Consider the following 21,939-nt stretch of genomic DNA (forward strand, 5'->3'; position numbering starts at 1 on the left):
CTGGGTTCAGTTCCCTGTTTAAAACCTTCTGGAACTCTCAAACTGGGTTCAGTTCCCTGTTTAAAACCTTCTGGAACTCTCAAACTGGGTTCAGTTCCCTGTTTAAAACCTTCTGGGACTCTCAAACTGGGTTCAGTTCCCTGTTTAAAACCTTCTGGGACTCTCAAACTGGGTTCAGTTCCCTGTTTAAAACCTTCTGGGACTCTCAAACTGGGTTCAGTTCCCTGTTTAAAACCTTCTGGGACTCTCAGACTGGGTTCAGTTCGCTGTTTAAAACCTTCTCGAGGAGACCCAAAGGGTTCGGTTCCCTGTCTGAAGCCTGGTAGAACGGACATTCTTGGTTCGGTTCCCTGTGTGAAACCATCAGGGGGATTCTCCACACGAACCCAGCCCACACCGTTTCTCTGGGCTGGAACGTCGGCCGGGACTGGAAGACATCAGACATCATGAGCTCATAAAGACCAGATACGACTGACAAGCCATAAGTCTGAAGTAAATTAAAGGACTCCATGGGATTGTGGATTAAAAAGAAGTCCATATGGTAGTTTTAGATGGACTTGAAGGTCGTGAGTTATTAAACATACAGTCCACTTACCCACTCTTCTGTCCATCTTGTTTATGTAGTCTTTCACCAGGTTGGTGTTGAGGTCACCCAGGAGTCCTCTGGAGATCTCCACTTCTTCTCTGACGTTGTCAGAAACGCTGTTCTCTGTAAAGTCATCTAGAAGGTGATTGGCTGGCTTCCGAAGATCTGAGATTGGGAGGGCTTGGAGGCCTGTGGCGGTGAATAGATGAGTTACGGTTTAGAGACGTAGCATAAAGCTAAACAATGTTTCAACATTGATGTGTTTAATTTACATTACTGGAAATTAAATACAAAAAATATGGCATTCAGTTACTTTTAGCGCTGGCTGGCTGGTTGCAAAACCTGAACGGCAGTGAAGGCTAAGGTCAGACATTTTTAGCGAGCATTAGCTTTGTTAACCTCATGTCTGACATTGTATTTAAATTCACTTCTTCAGCTACACACACACAAAAATGTAAACATACTGTGTTAGTCAACTAAAATGGTTAATATTGAAGGGTCATCAAACACTTCAATAAATACAGTAATGTAGTGTATTCGTTTTCAGAAGGCTACAATTAGCGGATTGGCTCAAAGCTAGCTAAAGAAGCTAACATTAGCCTGATGCACAGGTTCAGGTGAAAGCTCGAGGAGACTGCTAAATTGACATCATTTCATTGAACATTAACAAACCTTTTTTTATGTTTTGTGTAAAATATCACTTTCTTTATTATGTTACATTTTATGGAAAAAGTTATTTGCTAAAATATGTTGTAATTACTTTGGTATGTCTTTCGTTGCTGTCGTGTTCTTAACCATTAGCCAAACAACATGTTTAATGTCTACCTATTTATAGCAATTATTAACAAATGTTCAGATTCATATTCACAGTTCTTTAACTGTAATAAATCAATAATGGTCAAAGGTCAATTTGCCTCATTCACACTTCAAACTCTTTGCTGCCATGGCAACAAGACCCAAAGACAACATGAATTAGGACACGGATACACACATATATTTAAACGTTTATATATATATATATATATATATATATATATATATAGAGAGAGAGAGAGAGAGAGAGAGAGATAGATATATAATGTTTGAGCATATTGTTCCCTTTTGTTGTAAACATAAAGTACAAAACAGACAGTTACTACTCCTCTTTTGTTTTTTCCTCTTTTTGTAGTTTATTAAGTCTTTTTATGTCCTGCAAATGCAACGCATCAGTCATTAACCTCCTTGCTGATGATGTTTGAGCATATTGTTCCCTTTTGTTGGACTGAGTTTGCGGGCTGCTTACCTGAGGCTGCAATGATGAAAATTTTTATTTTATTTAATACAGACACAATGGTCCATATATATAAAAGTAAAACCATCATCAAACATAGATACACAGATAACACACAAATTAGTCCATGTGACTGTTAAAGTCATTATTCCATGATTAATATCACTGTTGCATCAAAAATTCTACATTAGATTCATAAGTGAGCGAATTACTCATTTATTTATTATTATAAAAATACTCCTACATATACCAACCTTTTATGAGTTCTGCTTTACAAAGACTTAAAAAATGTTTTGTAAACTAAAAGTTATAAAACTTTCGATTATATTGTGTGTGTGTGTGTGTTTAATAAAAATTACCTACTCACTATTTTCTATTTAATATGAAAAATAATGTGTTGTAGTGTGTTTAATAACGAGTAATTGCATATCTGTCTGTCTTCTTGTATTTGGGTTGCAGCTGTGATACCCTTGTCATGAACATGAGGAAAATCTGTCTTGTATTTCTTTTTTTTTTTTTTTTTTTTTTTTATGCTTTCCACATAATTAGTTGTTTATTCCATTCAACAATTACTATAAATAATGATTTGGCGTTATCTCTAAAAAACATTAATCAGACATTACGCATAAAAATGATGCAAGTACTCGCTTTGAAACAAGCTGTTTAGACATTCTTATTACACTTAATGTATAAAATGAACATATTGCAGTGACAGAAGAAGGCACGTACGTCTTACCTGACAGTGTCAGAAACAGCAACACAAATCTCAACATCCTGCAAACATAAAGTACAAAACAGCCAGTTACTTCTCCTCTTTTGTTTTTTCCTCTTTTTATAGTTCATCAAGTCTTTTTATGTCCTGCAAATGCTACGCATCAGTCATTAACGTCCTTGCTGATGATGTTTGAGCATATTGTTCCCTTTTGTTGTACTGAGTTTCCGGGCTGCTTACCTGAGGTTGCTATGATGAACAATCAGCGACTCAGAAAGACAAGGCAGCAGCTTAATATGTCCCTGCCGCGGTCATAAACCTGGATGTGATAATCTGGAATAAAACTATTGGTTAATACGCACTTCAAACAGCTTGAAGATTGCTGATATTTCATGAACTTTGCCTTCATGTCTTTCCTGATAAAGATCTGAACACAGTGTTTGTACAGTAACTACAACAAATAAAGTGTTGAATATCACCTGCTGACCTCTGACCTATAATCACCACATAAAGATGTAGGATTTTCCTTGTTTTCCCATGAACCCTGTTCACATCCTGTTTTCCGGCTTTGGGAAGTATGGAAAGGTGAATGGCACTTGGTTTAATTTAAAGTTTAATCAATATTTGTGAATGTGGTCAGAGAGTAGAGATAACAACACATGTGAACGTGACTCTGGAGGCCACTAAAGGTTGTTTTTACCAAACTCTTTGCCTTAAAAAGATAAAGATTGTAGCTTTTTTATTTACGTATTTAGATTACAATCTTCTCAATAACATAATTTTGAATACTTTGTCCAGATTTGTCAGTTTAGCTGGGTAGTTATAGATGAAGGTTCATCTTTCTGGATTATTTTGTTGAATGAGTTGATGTGACTGGCTCCACCTGTTGCATGTACTTTATTACTTACACACTGATGGGAGTAAAGTTATTTGATTCAGGGTTTCTGTAATGGAGTCAGGTTTAGTTACGCATTCAAAACAAAGTTAGTATGAATGAATTTGTACCTCTAAACAAGCTGTGTCCTTATTTAAAACCGTCAAATAGTTCAAGGTTGCGTGTTACTCTGACGTGAGGGTCCAAAATGTGAATTGTGACTATCATTGAGCAACATAGAGCAACATTCCGGGTTCAGCGCCAACACAGGCGGGTGGTCACGTTGCTTAAAAGAAAAAAAAACAAACATATAATGACTTTTTATTGTTATTAATTTGTTTATTCTCATTCGCATTAAAGTAAAAACATACAAACAGACACAAACTAATACCTTCAAGCTTTAAAGAGCTCAAACTCCGCCCCAGCGGATGACGCGCTGGTACAAAACGAGCGTGGCACGGAGCGTTACCTGCCAGCAGCGTTAAGTTCGCAAAAATTAGCTGACGTGATACAGGAAATGTAGCTGTTTATCTTTCAAATTAAAAGCGAAACAAACTTTATTTTTTATTCCAGACACGTCGGTTTATATCTGCAATTAATAAGAAAAAAAACAACAACCAAACATTCATGTATAGACACATAGCCCATACACACACACACACACACACACACACACACACACACACACACACACACACACACACACACACACACACACACACACACACACACACACAATTATAAAAACATCCGTAAAGACAGACATTCATTCCAGTGCTTCCAAAAACAGGAGAAATACCTTGTGTCACTTAATTTAGGCTCAGTCATAACATTACAATTGCACTTGTTGACTCTCATAACCGACACACGAATCTATACATGAAATTTCTCAGCACAACACGAAAGGTGTTAAATAAATATAAATAAAAATGTGCCTTTTGGCATTATAATTACATATTTTATATAACTATGTTAAACATTTTTTATCATATTTATAATGTAATCTGTATAACAGTTTGACATATGCGGTGTCAAAAACTATTTTAACGTTATAACCGGAAGTCAGGACTGTTTTATTTTCATAGCATGAAACTATTCAGTTCCTCTCCTCTTCGATCCACATAATCCTGGGCGGTGTGATTGCTACTGATGTTATCTGTTTTTACTTCTGTTTTGCTGCTAACATCCTTCCACTGTTCAATCAGATGATTGATTTGGAATCCAAGGAAACGAGCGGCTTGACGTTACGCAATGAAGGCGACGGTGACAGCGTGACTCCTCTCGGCTAAAACACTCTAGCCCAGCTAGCCTGCTCCACTTCTGGGAGTCATCCGGTTCAGGAGCAAAGCAGAGCCAGAGAAAGCTTCCACCAGTCTAACAGCTCTTTATATTCCCTCCCCCATTTTTTTTAAAAAGAGAACTTTTTTTTCATACTTGACATGGCTTTGGTAGCAGCTTTCAGACGAACTGGTCTGGCTGGTTTGCGGGAATACACGTGGAAGAAAGCGGCTGTTTGTGCGGGATCCTGGCTGTCAGGTCAGAGGAGTTTTACAACCGGGACACACACACTCAGGTACGTCTGTTTATGGCCACATGTGCAGGATTAAAAACGAGTTTAACATAGTTTATCTCCATGATGTCAACCAGGAACTAAATATGACCTTTGTTATCAACACATCAGGTAGAGGAGGAGCAGGGCCGGATTAAAAGTGCACAGGGCCCAGAGAGCCCCACGGGCCCCCCTTCCCCACCGCAACATTGGGTTCGGTTACGTGGTGCTTTTTAATTCGGAATTAATAATTCGGAATTAACTTATTCTCTTACGAGTTTAAATGACTATAACAATTCCGAATAAACATTTACATGAAACACGTTCTCACTTAATTCCTCTTTAGAGTGGAAGGGTGGGAAGGGTTCTGATTGGACAGAGGGTGCACATGACGTATGATGTATACCAGAAGTAAACAAAGTTGTCTCTGCTTCTCGTCTTTTCAGTTGTAACTTGTAAAAACTACATAATAAGTACCAGTTTTGCCGCTATTTTTATTATAAATGTGAACTAGCAGCTCAACAGGAGCATACTACTTAACTTTTTGCAGCAACTGAGCAGGAGAAGAAAGATAGGATTGTGAAAATTGTTAATGATACACCGTGAAACGACATTTCTAACATCTCTCAGCCAGTGGTACCAATAGCAATACACTAGACACTGTGGTGTAACTATCTGGCTTTCATGTACATTTTGTTTCATGTCCAAACTGCTGGTGTTTGCCGTAAATAGGCCCCACATGGGCCCCAAGTGGACGTGGGCCCCTGGGCTTGTACCCATAATCCAGCCTTGAGGAGGAGAGGTGCAAATGTCCCTCATCTCTCCTGACAGGCCCGTTTTGTTTAATTTAACTTGTACTAAAAAGTGTTGCTAGAAAAGCTTGATGGTTTATTGGAAATAATAAAAAATTCTACTAACTATTGGCCAAATCTAACAGTTTAAACTGAGTAAGAACTTCTATAAAGTGCAGAAAATAGCTTCCAAGTCCAAAACATGGAGATAAATGTCCTGTAGCCTCACATGTCATGTCCTGCAAGGCTGAAGTGATCCATCTGCCTGTCCAGGTACAAGGTTTTGGCCTCAGCTGGACTAACCAAGGCCAAACAGCCCTTTAAGTTGCATAATAGCTGCTCAGGTTGAAGGTTTGGGCTGTCATACTGGCCTTAAACTGGTTGACACGTCCCTGTGTGAATATTTTACCTCACATTTCTCCATTCATCAGGCTACAGGCTGCTTTCTTCACCAAGCCTTCGCTCTGTGTCTGCTGGAGTTACAGAAGAGGCAAAGCGGAGCTGATCATTAATAGATTTTTCTGTTTCAAAGCGGATTAGTCAGGGTTTCCCACCAGGGTTACTGGGTTTACTGTTTCAGCCATATCACAGGCTTTTAGACGGTACTGGGGAGATTTACACATGAACACACTCTCCAATCAGCGTATTTATTTGACAGGTGTGTGATTGTTTGCTTAGTGTACGTTCAGTGACCAGGTTTAGCAACAGCGCTCTGACACCCGGGTTGTGCTGTTAAAAATAACCAGCAGGGTTTCAAGATCAGATCTAAGAAAAGGTCTAAGAAGGAGCAGCTGGGGGAGGAAGAAGTTCACTCTTCCCTGTTTGATTAAATCAGCTTCAGATCAATTAGACCTTCATGACAGCTTTGGTCAAAGGGAATCCTTGTCCAGAGCTCCGCCGCGATGAGGGAAGGAATGTGTTGTAGTCTAGCAGCTTGTAACTGGAGGAAAACGTCGCTAGCAGTTCATTCATTCATGTTCTGTGATGATATTCCAGCCTTTGGCGCCGCTTGTCTCTGTTTAACATTAAAGAGGTTATTTTCCCAACTTGCCAGAGGGTCCGTAATGGTAATAATACTTCACTGTACCAGTATGATGATGTAGTAATGGTATATTATACTCCATTGCTATTGGCTGTATGTTTTAGATGGGTTTTTACTACCACGTCACCTTCTAACTGGGTTTACTACACTACTATACTGGTTACACTGGAACTTTTCTTATCCGTTTCTGTCGTTTTCACTTTGTTTTCTGAAGGAAAATGTTTCATACGTGAAATGAGGAAGATCAGTAAATAAATGAGACGGAGAAGGAAAAGACCAGAGGCAACATGAACGGTTTTATTGGTTTTCTTTTGAACACTAAACATGAAGTAATGGCTGCTGGACGTTCTCCAGAACTTTCCTGTCCTGTTGGACCTAAAGCTTCATCCCGAACGCTGGTTTAGTCCTGATGGAGGTTTTCCCTCCTGGTTCTGGTCCTGATGGAGGTTTTCCCTCCTGGTTCTGGTCCTGATGGAGGTTTTCCTTCCTGGTTCTGGTCTTTTTGGAGGTTTTCCCTCCTGGTCCTGGTCCTGATGGAGGTTTTCCCTCCTGGTCCTGGTCCTGATGGTGGTTTTCCCTCCTGGTTCTGGTCCTGATGGAGGTTTTCCCTCCTGGTTCTGGTCCTGATGGAGGTTTTCCCTCCTGGTTCTGGTCTTGATGGAGGTTTTCCCTCCTGGTTCTGGTCCTGTTGGAGGTTTTCCTTCCTGGTTCTGGTCCTGATGGAGGTTTTCTCTCCTGGTTCTGGTCCTGATGGAGGTTTTCCCTCCTGGTTCTGGTCCTGATGGAGGTTTTCCCTCCTGGTTCTGGTCCTGATGGAGGGTTTCCTTCCTGGTTCTGGTCCTGATGGAGGTTTTCCCTCCTGGTTCTGGTCCTGATGGAGGTTTTCCCTCCTGGTTCTGGTCCTGATGGAGGCTTCCCTTCCTGGTTCTGGTCCTGTTGGAGGTTTTCCTTCCTGGTTCTGGTCCTGATGGAGGTTTTCCTTCCTGGTTCTGGTCTTTTTGGAGGTTTTCCCTCCTGGTCCTGGTCCTGATGGAGGTTTTCCCTCCTGGTCCTGGTCCTGATGGTGGTTTTCCCTCCTGGTCCTGGTCCTGATGGAGGTTTTCCCTCCTGGTTCTGGTCCTGATGGAGGTTTTCCCTCCTGGTTCTGGTCCTGATGGAGGTTTTCCTTCCTGGTTCTGGTCCTGATGGAGGTTTTCCCTCTTGGTCCTGGTCCTGATGGAGGCTTCCCTTCCTGGTTCTGGTCCTGTTGGAGGTTTTCCTTCCTGGTTCTGGTCCTGATGGAGGTTTTCCTTCCTGGTTCTGGTCTTTTTGGAGGTTTTCCCTCCTGGTCCTGGTCCTGATGGAGGTTTTCCCTCCTGGTCCTGGTCCTGATGGAGGTTTTCCCTCCTGGTCCTGGTCCTGATGGAGGTTTTCCCTCCTGGTCCTGGTCCTGATGGAGGTTTTCCCTCCTGGTTCTGGTCCTGATGGATGCTTTCCCTCCTGGTTCTGGTCCTGATGGATGCTTTCCCTCCTGGTTCTGGTCCTGATGGATGCTTTCCCTCCTGGTTCTGGTCCTGATGGATGCTTTCCCTCCTGGTTCTGGTCTTGATGGAGATTTTCCTTCCTGGTTCTGGTCCTGATGGAGGTTTTCCTTCCTGGTTCTGGTCCTGATGGAGGTTTTCCTTCCTGGTTCTGGTCCTGATGGAGGTTTTCCCTCCTGGTCCTGGTCCTGATGGAGGTTTTCCCTCCTGGTCCTGGTCCTGATGGAGGTTTTCCCTCCTGGTCCTGGTCCTGATGGAGGTTTTCCCTCCTGGTTCTGGTCCTGATGGAGGTTTTCCCTCCTGGTTCTGGTCCTGATGGATGCTTTCCTACCTGGTTCTGGTCCTGATGGAGGTTTTCCCTCCTGGTTCTGGTCCTGTTGGAGGTTTTCCCTCCTGGTTCTGGTCCTGATGGAGGTTTTCCCTCCTGGTTTTGGTCCTGATGGAGGTTTTCCCTCCTGGTTCTGGTCCTGTTGGAGGTTTTCCCTCCTGGTTCTGGTCCTGATGGAGACTTTCCCTCCTGGTTCTGGTCCTGATGGAGGTTTTCCCTCCTGGTTCTGGTCCTGATGGAGGTTTTCCCTCCTGGTTCTGGTCCTGATGGATGCTTTCCCTCCTGGTTCTGGTCCTGATGGAGGTTTTCCCTCCTGGTTCTGGTCCTGATGGATGCTTTCCCTCCTGGTTCTGGTCCTGATGGAGGTTTTCCCTCCTGGTTCTGGTCCTGATGGATGCTTTCCCTCCTGGTTCTGGTCCTGATGGAGGTTTTCCCTCCTGGTTCTGGTCCTGATGGATGCTTTCCCTCCTGGTTCTGGTCCTGATGGATGCTTTCCCTCCTGGTTCTGGTCCTGATGGAGACTTTCCCTCCTGGTTCTGGTCCTGATGGAGGTTGTCCCTCCTGGTTCTGGTCCTGATGGAGGTTTTCCCTCCTGGTTCTGGTCCTGATGGAGGTTTTCCCTCCTGGTTCTGGTCCTGATGGAGACTTTCCCTCCTGGTTCTGGTCCTGATGGAGGTTGTCCCTCCTGGTTCTGGTCCTGATGGAGGTTTTCCCTCCTGGTTCTGGTCCTGATGGAGGTTTTCCCTCCTGGTCCTGGTCCTGATGGAGGTTGTCCCTCCTGGTTCTGGTCCTGATGGATGCTTTCCCTCCTGGTTCTGGTCCTGATGGAGGTTTTCCCTCCTGGTTCTGGTCCTGATGGATGCTTTCCCTCCTGGTTCTGGTCCTGATGGAGGTTTTCCCTCCTGGTTCTGGTCCTGATGGAGACTTTCCCTCCTGGTTCTGGTCCTGATGGAGGTTGTCCCTCCTGGTTCTGGTCCTGATGGAGGTTGTCCCTCCTGGTTCTGGTCCTGATGGAGGTTTTCCCTCCTGGTTCTGGTCCTGATGGAGGTTTTCCCTCCTGGTTCTGGTCCTGATGGATGCTTTCCCTCCTGGTTCTGGTCCTGATGGAGGTTTTCCCTCCTGGTTCTGGTCCTGATGGATGCTTTCCCTCCTGGTTCTGGTCCTGATGGAGGTTTTCCCTCCTGGTTCTGGTCCTGATGGAGGTTTTCCCTCCTGGTCCTGGTCCTGATGGAGGTTTTCCCTCCTGGTTCTGGTCCTGATGGAGGTTTTCCCTCCTGGTCCTGGTCCTGATGGATGCTTTCCCTCCTGGTTCTGGTCCTGATGGAGGTTTTCCCTCCTGGTTCTGGTCCTGATGGATGCTTTCCCTCCTGGTTCTGGTCCTGATGGAGACTTTCCCTCCTGGTTCTGGTCCTGATGGAGGTTGTCCCTCCTGGTTCTGGTCCTGATGGAGGTTTTCCCTCCTGGTTCTGGTCCTGATGGATGCTTTCCCTCCTGGTTCTGGTCCTGATGGAGGTTTTCCCTCCTGGTTCTGGTCCTGATGGATGCTTTCCCTCCTGGTTCTGGTCCTGATGGAGGTTTTCCCTCCTGGTTCTGGTCCTGATGGATGCTTTCCCTCCTGGTTCTGGTCCTGATGGAGGTTTTCCCTCCTGGTTCTGGTCCTGATGGAGGTTTTCCCTCCTGGTCCTGGTCCTGATGGAGGTTTTCCCTCCTGGTTCTGGTCCTGATGGAGGTTTTCCCTCCTGGTCCTGGTCCTGATGGATGCTTTCCCTCCTGGTTCTGGTCCTGATGGAGGTTTTCCCTCCTGGTTCTGGTCCTGATGGAGGTTTTCCCTCCTGGTCCTGGTCCTGATGGAGGTTTTCCCTCCTGGTTCTGGTCCTGATGGAGGTTTTCCCTCCTGGTTCTGGTCCTGATGGAGACTTTCCCTCCTGGTTCTGGTCCTGATGGAGGTTGTCCCTCCTGGTTCTGGTCCTGATGGAGGTTGTCCCTCCTGGTTCTGGTCCTGATGGAGGTTTTCCCTCCTGGTTCTGGTCCTGATGGATGCTTTCCCTCCTGGTTCTGGTCCTGATGGAGGTTTTCCCTCCTGGTTCTGGTCCTGATGGATGCTTTCCCTCCTGGTTCTGGTCCTGATGGAGGTTTTCCCTCCTGGTTCTGGTCCTGATGGATGCTTTCCCTCCTGGTTCTGGTCCTGATGGAGGTTTTCCCTCCTGGTTCTGGTCCTGATGGAGGTTTTCCCTCCTGGTCCTGGTCCTGATGGAGGTTTTCCCTCCTGGTTCTGGTCCTGATGGAGGTTTTCCCTCCTGGTCCTGGTCCTGATGGATGCTTTCCCTCCTGGTTCTGGTCCTGATGGAGGTTTTCCCTCCTGGTTCTGGTCCTGATGGAGGTTTTCCCTCCTGGTCCTGGTCCTGATGGAGGTTTTCCCTCCTGGTTCTGGTCCTGATGGAGGTTTTCCCTCCTGGTTCTGGTCCTGATGGAGGTTTTCCCTCCTGGTTCTGGTCCTGATGGAGACTTTCCCTCCTGGTTCTGGTCCTGATGGAGGTTGTCCCTCCTGGTTCTGGTCCTGATGGAGGTTGTCCCTCCTGGTTCTGGTCCTGATGGAGGTTTTCCCTCCTGGTTCTGGTCCTGATGGATGCTTTCCCTCCTGGTTCTGGTCCTGATGGAGGTTTTCCCTCCTGGTTCTGGTCCTGATGGAGGTTTTCCCTCCTGGTCCTGGTCCTGATGGAGGTTGTCCCTCCTGGTTCTGGTCCTGATGGATGCTTTCCCTCCTGGTTCTGGTCCTGATGGAGGTTTTCCCTCCTGGTTCTGGTCCTGATGGATGCTTTCCCTCCTGGTTCTGGTCCTGATGGAGGTTTTCCCTCCTGGTTCTGGTCCTGATGGATGCTTTCCCTCCTGGTTCTGGTCCTGATGGAGACTTTCCCTCCTGGTTCTGGTCCTGATGGAGGTTGTCCCTCCTGGTTCTGGTCCTGATGGAGGTTGTCCCTCCTGGTTCTGGTCCTGATGGAGGTTTTCCCTCCTGGTTCTGGTCCTGATGGAGGTTTTCCCTCCTGGTTCTGGTCCTGATGGATGCTTTCCCTCCTGGTTCTGGTCCTGATGGAGGTTTTCCCTCCTGGTTCTGGTCCTGATGGATGCTTTCCCTCCTGGTTCTGGTCCTGATGGAGGTTTTCCCTCCTGGTTCTGGTCCTGATGGAGGTTTTCCCTCCTGGTCCTGGTCCTGATGGAGGTTTTCCCTCCTGGTTCTGGTCCTGATGGAGGTTTTCCCTCCTGGTCCTGGTCCTGATGGATGCTTTCCCTCCTGGTTCTGGTCCTGATGGAGGTTTTCCCTCCTGGTTCTGGTCCTGATGGATGCTTTCCCTCCTGGTTCTGGTCCTGATGGAGACTTTCCCTCCTGGTTCTGGTCCTGATGGAGGTTGTCCCTCCTGGTTCTGGTCCTGATGGATGCTTTCCCTCCTGGTTCTGGTCCTGATGGAGGTTTTCCCTCCTGGTTCTGGTCCTGATGGAGGTTTTCCCTCCTGGTTCTGGTCCTGATGGATGCTTTCCCTCCTGGTTCTGGTCCTGATGGAGGTTTTCCCTCCTGGTTCTGGTCCTGATGGATGCTTTCCCTCCTGGTTCTGGTCCTGATGGAGGTTTTCCCTCCTGGTTCTGGTCCTGATGGAGGTTTTCCCTCCTGGTCCTGGTCCTGATGGAGGTTTTCCCTCCTGGTTCTGGTCCTGATGGAGGTTTTCCCTCCTGGTCCTGGTCCTGATGGATGCTTTCCCTCCTGGTTCTGGTCCTGATGGAGGTTTTCCCTCCTGGTTCTGGTCCTGATGGAGGTTTTCCCTCCTGGTCCTGGTCCTGATGGAGGTTTTCCCTCCTGGTTCTGGTCCTGATGGAGGTTTTCCCTCCTGGTTCTGGTCCTGATGGAGGTTTTCCCTCCTGGTTCTGGTCCTGATGGAGACTTTCCCTCCTGGTTCTGGTCCTGATGGAGGTTGTCCCTCCTGGTTCTGGTCCTGATGGAGGTTGTCCCTCCTGGTTCTGGTCCTGATGGAGGTTTTCCCTCCTGGTTCTGGTCCTGATGGATGCTTTCCCTCCTGGTTCTGGTCCTGATGGAGGTTTTCCCTCCTGGTTCTGGTCCTGATGGATGCTTTCCCTCCTGGTTCTGGTCCTGATGGAGGTTTTCCCTCCTGGTTCTGGTCCTGATGGATGCTTTCCCTCCTGGTTCTGGTCCTGATGGAGGTTTTCCCTCCTGGTTCTGGTCCTGATGGAGGTTTTCCCTCCTGGTCCTGGTCCTGATGGAGGTTTTCCCTCCTGGTTCTGGTCCTGATGGAGGTTTTCCCTCCTGGTCCTGGTCCTGATGGATGCTTTCCCTCCTGGTTCTGGTCCTGATGGAGGTTTTCCCTCCTGGTTCTGGTCCTGATGGAGGTTTTCCCTCCTGGTCCTGGTCCTGATGGAGGTTTTCCCTCCTGGTTCTGGTCCTGATGGAGGTTTTCCCTCCTGGTTCTGGTCCTGATGGAGGTTTTCCCTCCTGGTTCTGGTCCTGATGGAGACTTTCCCTCCTGGTTCTGGTCCTGATGGAGGTTGTCCCTCCTGGTTCTGGTCCTGATGGAGGTTGTCCCTCCTGGTTCTGGTCCTGATGGAGGTTTTCCCTCCTGGTTCTGGTCCTGATGGATGCTTTCCCTCCTGGTTCTGGTCCTGATGGAGGTTTTCCCTCCTGGTTCTGGTCCTGATGGATGCTTTCCCTCCTGGTTCTGGTCCTGATGGAGGTTTTCCCTCCTGGTTCTGGTCCTGATGGATGCTTTCCCTCCTGGTTCTGGTCCTGATGGAGGTTTTCCCTCCTGGTTCTGGTCCTGATGGAGGTTTTCCCTCCTGGTCCTGGTCCTGATGGAGGTTTTCCCTCCTGGTTCTGGTCCTGATGGAGGTTTTCCCTCCTGGTCCTGGTCCTGATGGATGCTTTCCCTCCTGGTTCTGGTCCTGATGGAGGTTTTCCCTCCTGGTTCTGGTCCTGATGGAGGTTTTCCCTCCTGGTCCTGGTCCTGATGGAGGTTTTCCCTCCTGGTTCTGGTCCTGATGGAGGTTTTCCCTCCTGGTCCTGGTCCTGATGGAGGTTTTCCCTCCTGGTTCTGGTCCTGATGGAGGTTTTCCCTCCTGGTTCTGGTCCTGATGGAGGTTTTCCTTCCCCCACCTCTTGGTGCAGCTCAGGACGGAGGATTAAATCAAAGACAATTTTTGGTGCTTTCTGCTGGTTTCCATGGTTACCATTTTGAGAGTATTGAGGACCAGAGCTGCTTTGCTTTGACGCCGTAGGATGTAAACAGCTGTTGAACTGGTTTATCTGAACTGGTTTAACTGGTTGCATGGTTAGTATAAACTGGACTAAATGTCTCTGGGCGTGACTGGTGAGTTTCTGGAGGAGTTGAAGTGGAACATGAGCCGGTTCCAGCGGTGTGGCTCCTCGTCGTAACTCAGTGGAGGAAATGTTTGTAACGGGCTGAAGCAGGAACTGTGGAGAACCACAGCAGGAAAACGAGGAGTGCTCCACTTCAGGATTATCCTGAACATCTGGGAACATCTGGATGTTAAATGATGGGAAAATAGTCCTTTACGTGAGTTTATTGATTGTTGGATCAGTTTAGAAACCGCTTCATTCTAATGTTAGAAGTTAGGAGAAAAGTTGTTCTAAATCAGGACAAAGAAGATCATGAAGCAGGTGGATGACTTTTTATTTTGTTTATTAGTGAAAGTATTTTCTACTTTTTCTATTTTATTCATTCAACACTTCAAATCTTCTTGCTTCCATCTCATGAATTTGGATCTAAGCAGCAGTAAAAACGCAGCTGGTGAGGATTTCAGAACATTTCTGCTTCTGTCCAGCTGCCGACATGTTGTGTATAAAAACCTTGTCTGTAGTAGCTTTACACCCACAGCACGATTGGTTGTCATGGCAGCGCAGCTGTCTAGTCTGCAAGGGCCAGTCCACGGATTCGGGACAAGTCCACTGGATCAGGACCAGTCTACGGTGTCAAGAAAAGTCCACTGGATCGGGACCAGTCTACGGATTCGGGACAAGTCCACTGGATCAGGACCAGTCTACGGTGTCAAGAAAAGTCCACTGGATCGGGACCAGTCTACGGAGTCGGGACAAGCCCACTGGTTTAGGACTAGTCCACGTGGTGTCGAGAAGAGTCCACGGATTCGGGACAAGTCCACATGGTGGGGACAAGTTCACTGGATCAGGACAAGTCCATGGTGTCGAGAAAAGTCCACTGGATCGGGACAAGTTGATGGGACCAGTCCATTACCAAAGTCTGAGTAGGACGATGTGAACAAGACAGATTTTCTTCCAGGCTGCTGCGGTTTCTTGCCTTTTATGCTGCGTTACAACAGTCGTCCTCTTTAAAAGCTAAATGTTTCTATTCAGGTTGAACGTTTCGCTTTAAACTCCCTGAAAGTTCGTACGTGTATCATCAGGAATGCAGCGTGTAACTGTGTGGACATGTGACCCTCCAGCGGATCTACGAAGGTTTCCCAGCATTTCTATCCATCCAGGAGGTTCACGATCCAGTCCTGACATGTCGTGTTTATTCAGACTCTGTATGATCCATTATTTATCACATCTTCATCATCATCACTACCATGTTACTAAGAGACCTCTACTTTTACCTGGACATGATAATGATGTCACTTCCTGTCAGACTTTCCACCAATCAGAGAGCATAAATTGACGGTAATGTCCAATCAGGAGCAGCCAAAGATCAATCCGTGATCAGAAAAGCAGGAAAATAAAGATCCTCTACGGCTGGAAAAAAGCCAAGAAGACGTTTGGGATGCAGCCCAGGCGGTTTAGTGAGGAGATTGAAAAGTATAAATGTGTAAATAGTTTGTGTTGTTTGTTTCCAGACTTGTCAGGATAACGTGCAGATTAGGGATTTGTTGACAACATCGACAATGAAAATTAATCAACGCGAAATTTCTGTGTCGACGCTTCGTGTTATAAACGCCCGTAACGGCTTTGCTAATAAAATGCTGCGCCCGCCAATCTAACGCCATTTACCAACCACGGCTTTTCAGACAGTATAAGCACATTAAACACCAAGCAAATGACACAAAGCACCACAGGAAATGTTGGGGGCAGTATAGTCATTTTGTGCAGCGTCTTCGTTTCAACAATGAAAAACAAACCAATGGCGGCGCAACCTATTTCCAAAGTTTGGGGATATTTCACGCTAAACAAAGTGTCAAACAGGTGTAACGTGTAGTCTGCCACGCAGAGTCGGCATACCACGGCAGCACCACAGTCATGCATGAGCATCTGAAAGAAAAGTACCCTGGAGTCATGGTTTACATCATTCCTGATGGCAAAGTTAGCATTAGCGAGTAGCGATGTGCTGTTGTTCCTCAACCAAAGAGCTTCTGTTTTTACTGCCGTTTATCTGTTTGTGTTCAAGATAACTCAAAAAGTTATGGATAGATTTTCATGAAATTTCCAGGAGTTGTTGGAAATATGAAAAGGAAGAAGTGATTTTGGTGGTGATACGGATCATCGTTTGGATTCAGGAATAGTTTAAAGGCTTCTGGCCCCTTGTTTATCTCCAAAACAGGCTTTTTCAAGATGTAATCATTTTAATGCAATTCTACAAAAATGAAGAAGTTAAAATATTTTGTTTATTTTGTTTTCCTTTTGAGGTAAATTCTGTACATCTTGGAAACGAGACTAAAGCTAAGTATAAATGTTTCAAAATAAATTAGTAGTAAGCTGTTAAGCTCAAATTTCACTGGTTCAGGAGTCGTTCTTTTAACTCACTAAAGGACATTATGTTGTGACTGACTGGGAATCATATGATGCAAATGAAGAGAGTGGAGTAAAACATGCTGGAGCCTGTAAAAAAAGCTGCATCGACTGGAAGCACAGATGGTGGGCGTGACAGAAATAATCGTGACTAACCGAAAGAATTATTTACAGACTAGTCTACTATTAAAATAATGATTAGTTGCAGCCCTAGTGCAGATGAGAAAAGGCTTCGTCGCTGCTGCTCTGTTATTTCTACAAAGTCTGGTTGCTGCTAAATGTTACAATACATTTATTTTACATAATTTTAGGCTGAAAATGTCACGTCTGCACGCCGACTGGGATAAAAGGGTTCAGTTTATGTGTGGAACTAACAGAGGCAGACTGGGAACCAGTTGAGTGTGAAAGTCTGATCCACGTTGAAGGGTAACTCTGTTGACAGATTGTTTTGCTTTTAAATGTTCTGTTTTTAACATAAAAGGCTTTTTATCATTAAATTCCATAACTGTAATTTAATAATAAGTTTAATAAAAGTTCAGATTAATGGAATTACATTTCAAATAAATGAACTAAATTATGAAAAGCACATAAAACCCAGAAAAAAATGCCTCTTTTTATAGCTTTAAATGTGTTCGTCTCTACTAGGACTGTGTTTACCATGTTGAGCCACTAGAGGGCAGCAAAGTCCGGCGTATTGACCTGTTTCTAGCTCCCATCATGCCTCAGGCTCAGTAGGAAATGTGTGTTTGTGTGTTTCAGGTCAGACAACAAGGTGACGGTCAACTTCATCAACCGAGACGGGGAGAAGATCACAGTTAAAGGCTCTCCTGGAGACTCTCTGCTAGACGTGGTCATAAACGAAGACCTGGACTTTGACGGCTTTGGTATGTAAACATCAGGTCAGGTCTGCACACGTCCTGTCATACGAGCTGCATTCCATCACACAGGTGGCGGTAACGCAGTGTGTGTGTCTGCAGGAGCATGTGAGGGAACGCTGGCGTGCTCCACGTGTCACCTGATCTTTGATGAGGAGGTGTACAAGAAGCTGGGACCCGTCACGGACGAGGAGATGGACATGCTGGACTTAGCTTACGGCCTGACAGACACGTAAGGAGTCACATGTCACAGGCTTGGTTGGTTTTACACACATCAGCACCGGTTAGTGTGATCAACAGCAGGATTAACCTCCGTCTTCTGCTTTCTAGGAACTGTTGCGTCACCCTGTAAGTTTAGTCAGAGCGGCGTGATGAGTGTTTAACGGGATGTAGTTGGGCAGACAGTAGTGTCGCGTTCGTCGTGATAAGCTGAGCTATGTTGTAAAAGACCCAGCTGAAGCTGTCGTCCTTTATTGACACAACACAGGTTGACGACGTTTATATGAGCGGTACAGACTTCCGCTGTCGCCGTGATCGCCTGCGACGTTCTTACCGTCCAGAGTCGCGTTTTCTCCGAGATCTTGTCGTGATGATGGGAGCGAAGTCGCCTCCAGATCCGCATCCCAGCGATTTAAACCTCCTGTCTTCCTCACGCTGAACAACGCTGGTAGCCAAATATGACTAAACCCTCTTAAAAACAATGTTTTTATTAAAGGTGATCGGCTTTTTTCTTTTATAACTTCACTCCTGCTTAGAATACCAAACATTCAGTCATTTCTAACCATTTCAATCCCAGTTTAATGAGTTATTGATTAAAAAAAAAATCATTAAACATGAATTATTTCCAAAAATAAATATCAGGAGAAACGTGAAAGATGAGCAACAACATTTAACTGATTGCGTTAATATTTTTATGTGGTACCAGATACTCCGTCTGAGGAGCTTCGTGTCCAAAAACGTCCCATTGAATTTCGTCAAATCACATCTCACTGTTGTACGGGTTTTAATTCCACATAAGTTCAATTTAAAATGATGTAAAATGAGCATTTAAACAACTTTCTGAAGGAAAAGGTTCAACTTTGAATGAAACTTAAATCAAAAGATTCTGGTTTATTTCCTTCGTCATGTAAACGTTTATTCCGCTCCCAGTTAATCCCGATCGTTCTGCGAATGCTTGTTACCTCGTCCCGCGTCGTCTTCTCCCTCCCGTCTTCAGGACTTTTATCTTCTTCCTCCTCCGCTGTACGTATACACACACACGTTCAGTAAATCACTAATATCACAGGCATCACCATGGCAACGCGTTATTGACTGATTCAGATCAGCCAATAAGAGAAATGCTGTAGATTAACAACTGTCGTTTTGCATAAAAACTACATGGTGGTGACATAAAATACTTCCTATACTTTAGTAAATTTGAGAACTTTTACAAATAAAATGAATATTTCTTATAACAAATATCGGTGATGGGAAGAGATAATTAAAACGGCTAATTGCAAACAGCTAACCCTTAACTTGCATATTAAACGCGACATTTCAGAATAAATGGGTTCCTTTTCTCAACTATTTCACAAGGGAGGAAAACCTAACCTAAGTATAGCAAATAATTGAGGGCATATTTGAATGAACTTAATCAAAAGTTCAATACTTAATATTTTTTTGTACATTTTTTAATGTAAGATGGAGAAAGACAAAACAGACAATGATGCACTGATGTATGTAGAAGTAACTGTGTTTGTGTCCCAGTGGTATTACCTGAATGTTATTTATTTATTTGTAGAAAATTAAAAGATATTAAACATTAAAAAAGTTTCATAAAAAGAAATAAACATGTATTATAAGATGTTTAGTGTGTCGGACCATGATGGTAGAAGCAGATTAGACTCTGACTCCTCGTTTAAACTTTATTTAATTTCAGTGTTTGTTTGAAAGAAAAGTATTTTTTTATTTTTATAAGTAAGTTTTTAATCAAAATATTAAAATAAGCATTTAAATTGTTAAATTTTACATTTTTGTGACTAAAATTTATTGATGTTTGGCAATTATAGCCTTTTTTTCCTGCATGAACATTTTTGGCCACCAGAGGGCGCAAAATGCACCAACATTACCCAGATTTAGAAGAATCTGACAAAAAAGAAAAATTCTTGTAAAAATTTCAGTCACCAATCTGACAGTAACACCAGACATGATGTCTTCATCACGTCCTCTTCGTCACTTCTCCCCATGATGCTCCTTCACTCTGGAACAGGGTCTGTTTGGACTCGCCAGACCACGTCCTCCTTCTATCTGAAGCCTTTTCATGATCAGTGCTTTTCTTCTGGCTGTTCAGTCACATTGTTCTTCTGAAAATGTTCTTACTGTCACCATTAAACCCAGTCCTGAATCCTGGAAGACGATAATTCCTCCCAATCCTTCCAGTTTTAGTAGTTTTTGCTCCTTAAGATGTCTTGATGCCGATGATCTGACCTTTCTGAACAGACCAACACCTTCTCCATGTTAGTTCAGGACAGGATGACCAACGTCAGGCTTCAGGCGCTGCTGTCCTGCAGCTTTTCCATGTATCCCTGCTCCAGCACACCTGGCTTCCATTACATAGAGCCAATAAATGACTGATTAGTTTGAGTCAGGTGTGTTGGAGCAAGGATACATGGAAAACCTGCAGACTGGATTTAGGAGATGAAAAGCTGCTGGTTGCATCTGAAAGCTCGCTGCCCTGCAGGAGTTATCCAAAAGGAGGCTCTGACCTGTTTGCTCAGTTCAAGCAGGTGGTGAACTTTGGTTTGGGACTGTGACACGTCTGCTTTCCCACGCAGGGAGGATGTCAGAAATTATTTGATTTAATTTAAGCAGCTCCTGTAGTAAAGTGTGATCTCCACAAGGTGGCGCCAAATCACCAAGAAAACGTTTAAACAGAAAAACTGAATGATTCTCAGCAGCGTTTTTACAGATCAGTACCGCCGACGACAGTCTGGATCCTCGTTATTCAGAGCTGTTTACTCACGTCTTTTAATCTGAAAACATTCCCTGGTGTTACGTACGATCTGGTGGTCTCAGGAATATTTACATGAACCATGTTTGTTGTTAGCTGTGAAGCTAGCACCAATTGTTTTATTTTATTTATTTATTTTTTTAATTGCACAGATCACGTCTGGGTTGCCAGATCTGCCTGACCAAGTCTTTGGACGGCATGGTGGCCAGGGTTCCAGAGAGCGTCGCCGACATCCGGCAAAGCAAAGACGGCTCGTCTTAACCGAGAGCCGCTAGGTGGAAACATGTCGGTGCTGCTGTGGACTCCCACAGAACTGCCTTGTTATTTTTTTATCAATCTAAACAGATTAGAGTGAACTATAAGCAGCCGTTTCTGGGTAACCAGCGTGTAGATTCAGAGTATTTATGAGTTAAAGTACCGTCTAGTTAACTAATGAGCACATAATCTGGTTTTTCCACTTTATTGAATCTATATTATTGCTACATGTGATGCTTTGAGCCAGAAAACAGCGAGTCTCTTCCTTTCTGAATGTCACGTCAGTCTGACTGAAAGAAACAAAGCAGCTAAAGCTTGTCAAGGCCTTAAATATTATAATTCTTTAGTTGATCGTGTATGTACTTTCATTGATGCTTTGATCAAATCCTCACTGTCACCATTTGATCATGTGATTGTACATAGCAACAGCACGGCTGTGTGGTGAGGAAAGAATTAGTAATAAAATTGTACCTTTCTAATGGCGTCGGATGAGTTTTCTCTCCAGCCAGACTCAGTTGTTTATATCAGCTTGTTTATTTGTAAATGCAGATTTCAAAGCTCAACATGGCGCGAGTACATCAGAAAGCAACCGCCCGTAGCTGCAACAGGGACGCGCCTTTAATGTTCATCTCCACATTTGTAAGTTCAAAGTATTTTGACCACATTTACACAATAAGAACCAATCAGAGAATGCGATCGGGCAAGATCAAGGCGGTTTGAATAACCGTGGGCAGAATTAGGCGATAGACGTGATTTTATACATCTCAGTTTCCATAATCCGACTTTCCTTTTGCGGCCGTGCCTCTCTAGACCCCCAAGATTACGCACCTGCTCGCCACTGCAGCGTCAGGGCTCATCAACTCCGGTCCTCGAGATCTACCGTCCTCTGGGTTTTACTGTTTTCCTGCTACAACACACCTGATGCAATTGAAAAGCTTCACCACCAGACTGGTAGGGCGCATTCACATCAAGATAGTCCGCAAGACTCGGTCCGATTGGTGACTCGGCTCAGTTCAAGGGGGGTGTATCCATTCGGACCGAGATCGTGTTCACGCTGTACTTTGGTCAAACCAGCCAAACCATTACAATAATATATCCCCATTCCCACCAAAGGTGGCGCTGCACTGGTATTTAGCAAAAAGAGAGGACAAGAACCGCGTGAAGACGAAAACCGTTTCCTCCACCTGCGAGTTAAACGTGGAGACAAAACTATCACTGTTTTGTTTTTTTTTTTATTTCGTCTTATGCAAGTATACATAAACACACTGCAACAATGACCGCAGTATAAACAACAGACGAGGCAGAGGACTCTTAACGCCATCGCTATGTATTTACGCACAATGCAATGCCACGCCAAATGCAGGAAGTGACTTCTTTTGTAGTCTTTCC

General features: G+C 44.8%; 1 protein-coding gene across 1 annotated transcript; it reads left to right on the forward strand.

The window, feature by feature from the left end:
• Positions 1 to 4,533: 4,533 nt before the first annotated feature.
• LOC306774032 (adrenodoxin-like) lies at positions 4,534 to 21,015 on the forward strand. Its single transcript, XM_079264003.1, has 4 exons — positions 4,534 to 5,015; positions 17,191 to 17,315; positions 17,409 to 17,538; positions 20,448 to 21,015. The coding sequence occupies exons 1-4, from the start codon at positions 4,882 to 4,884 to the stop codon at positions 20,554 to 20,556; spliced, it is 498 nt and encodes a 165-aa protein (XP_079120129.1). The 5' UTR covers positions 4,534 to 4,881; the 3' UTR covers positions 20,557 to 21,015.
• The last annotated feature ends 924 nt before the right edge of the window (positions 21,016 to 21,939 follow it).

The sequence above is a fragment of the Telmatherina bonti genome, assembly GCF_933228915.1.
Source record: "Telmatherina bonti genome assembly, chromosome: 24".
Classification (NCBI taxonomy): domain Eukaryota; kingdom Metazoa; phylum Chordata; class Actinopteri; order Atheriniformes; family Telmatherinidae; genus Telmatherina; species Telmatherina bonti.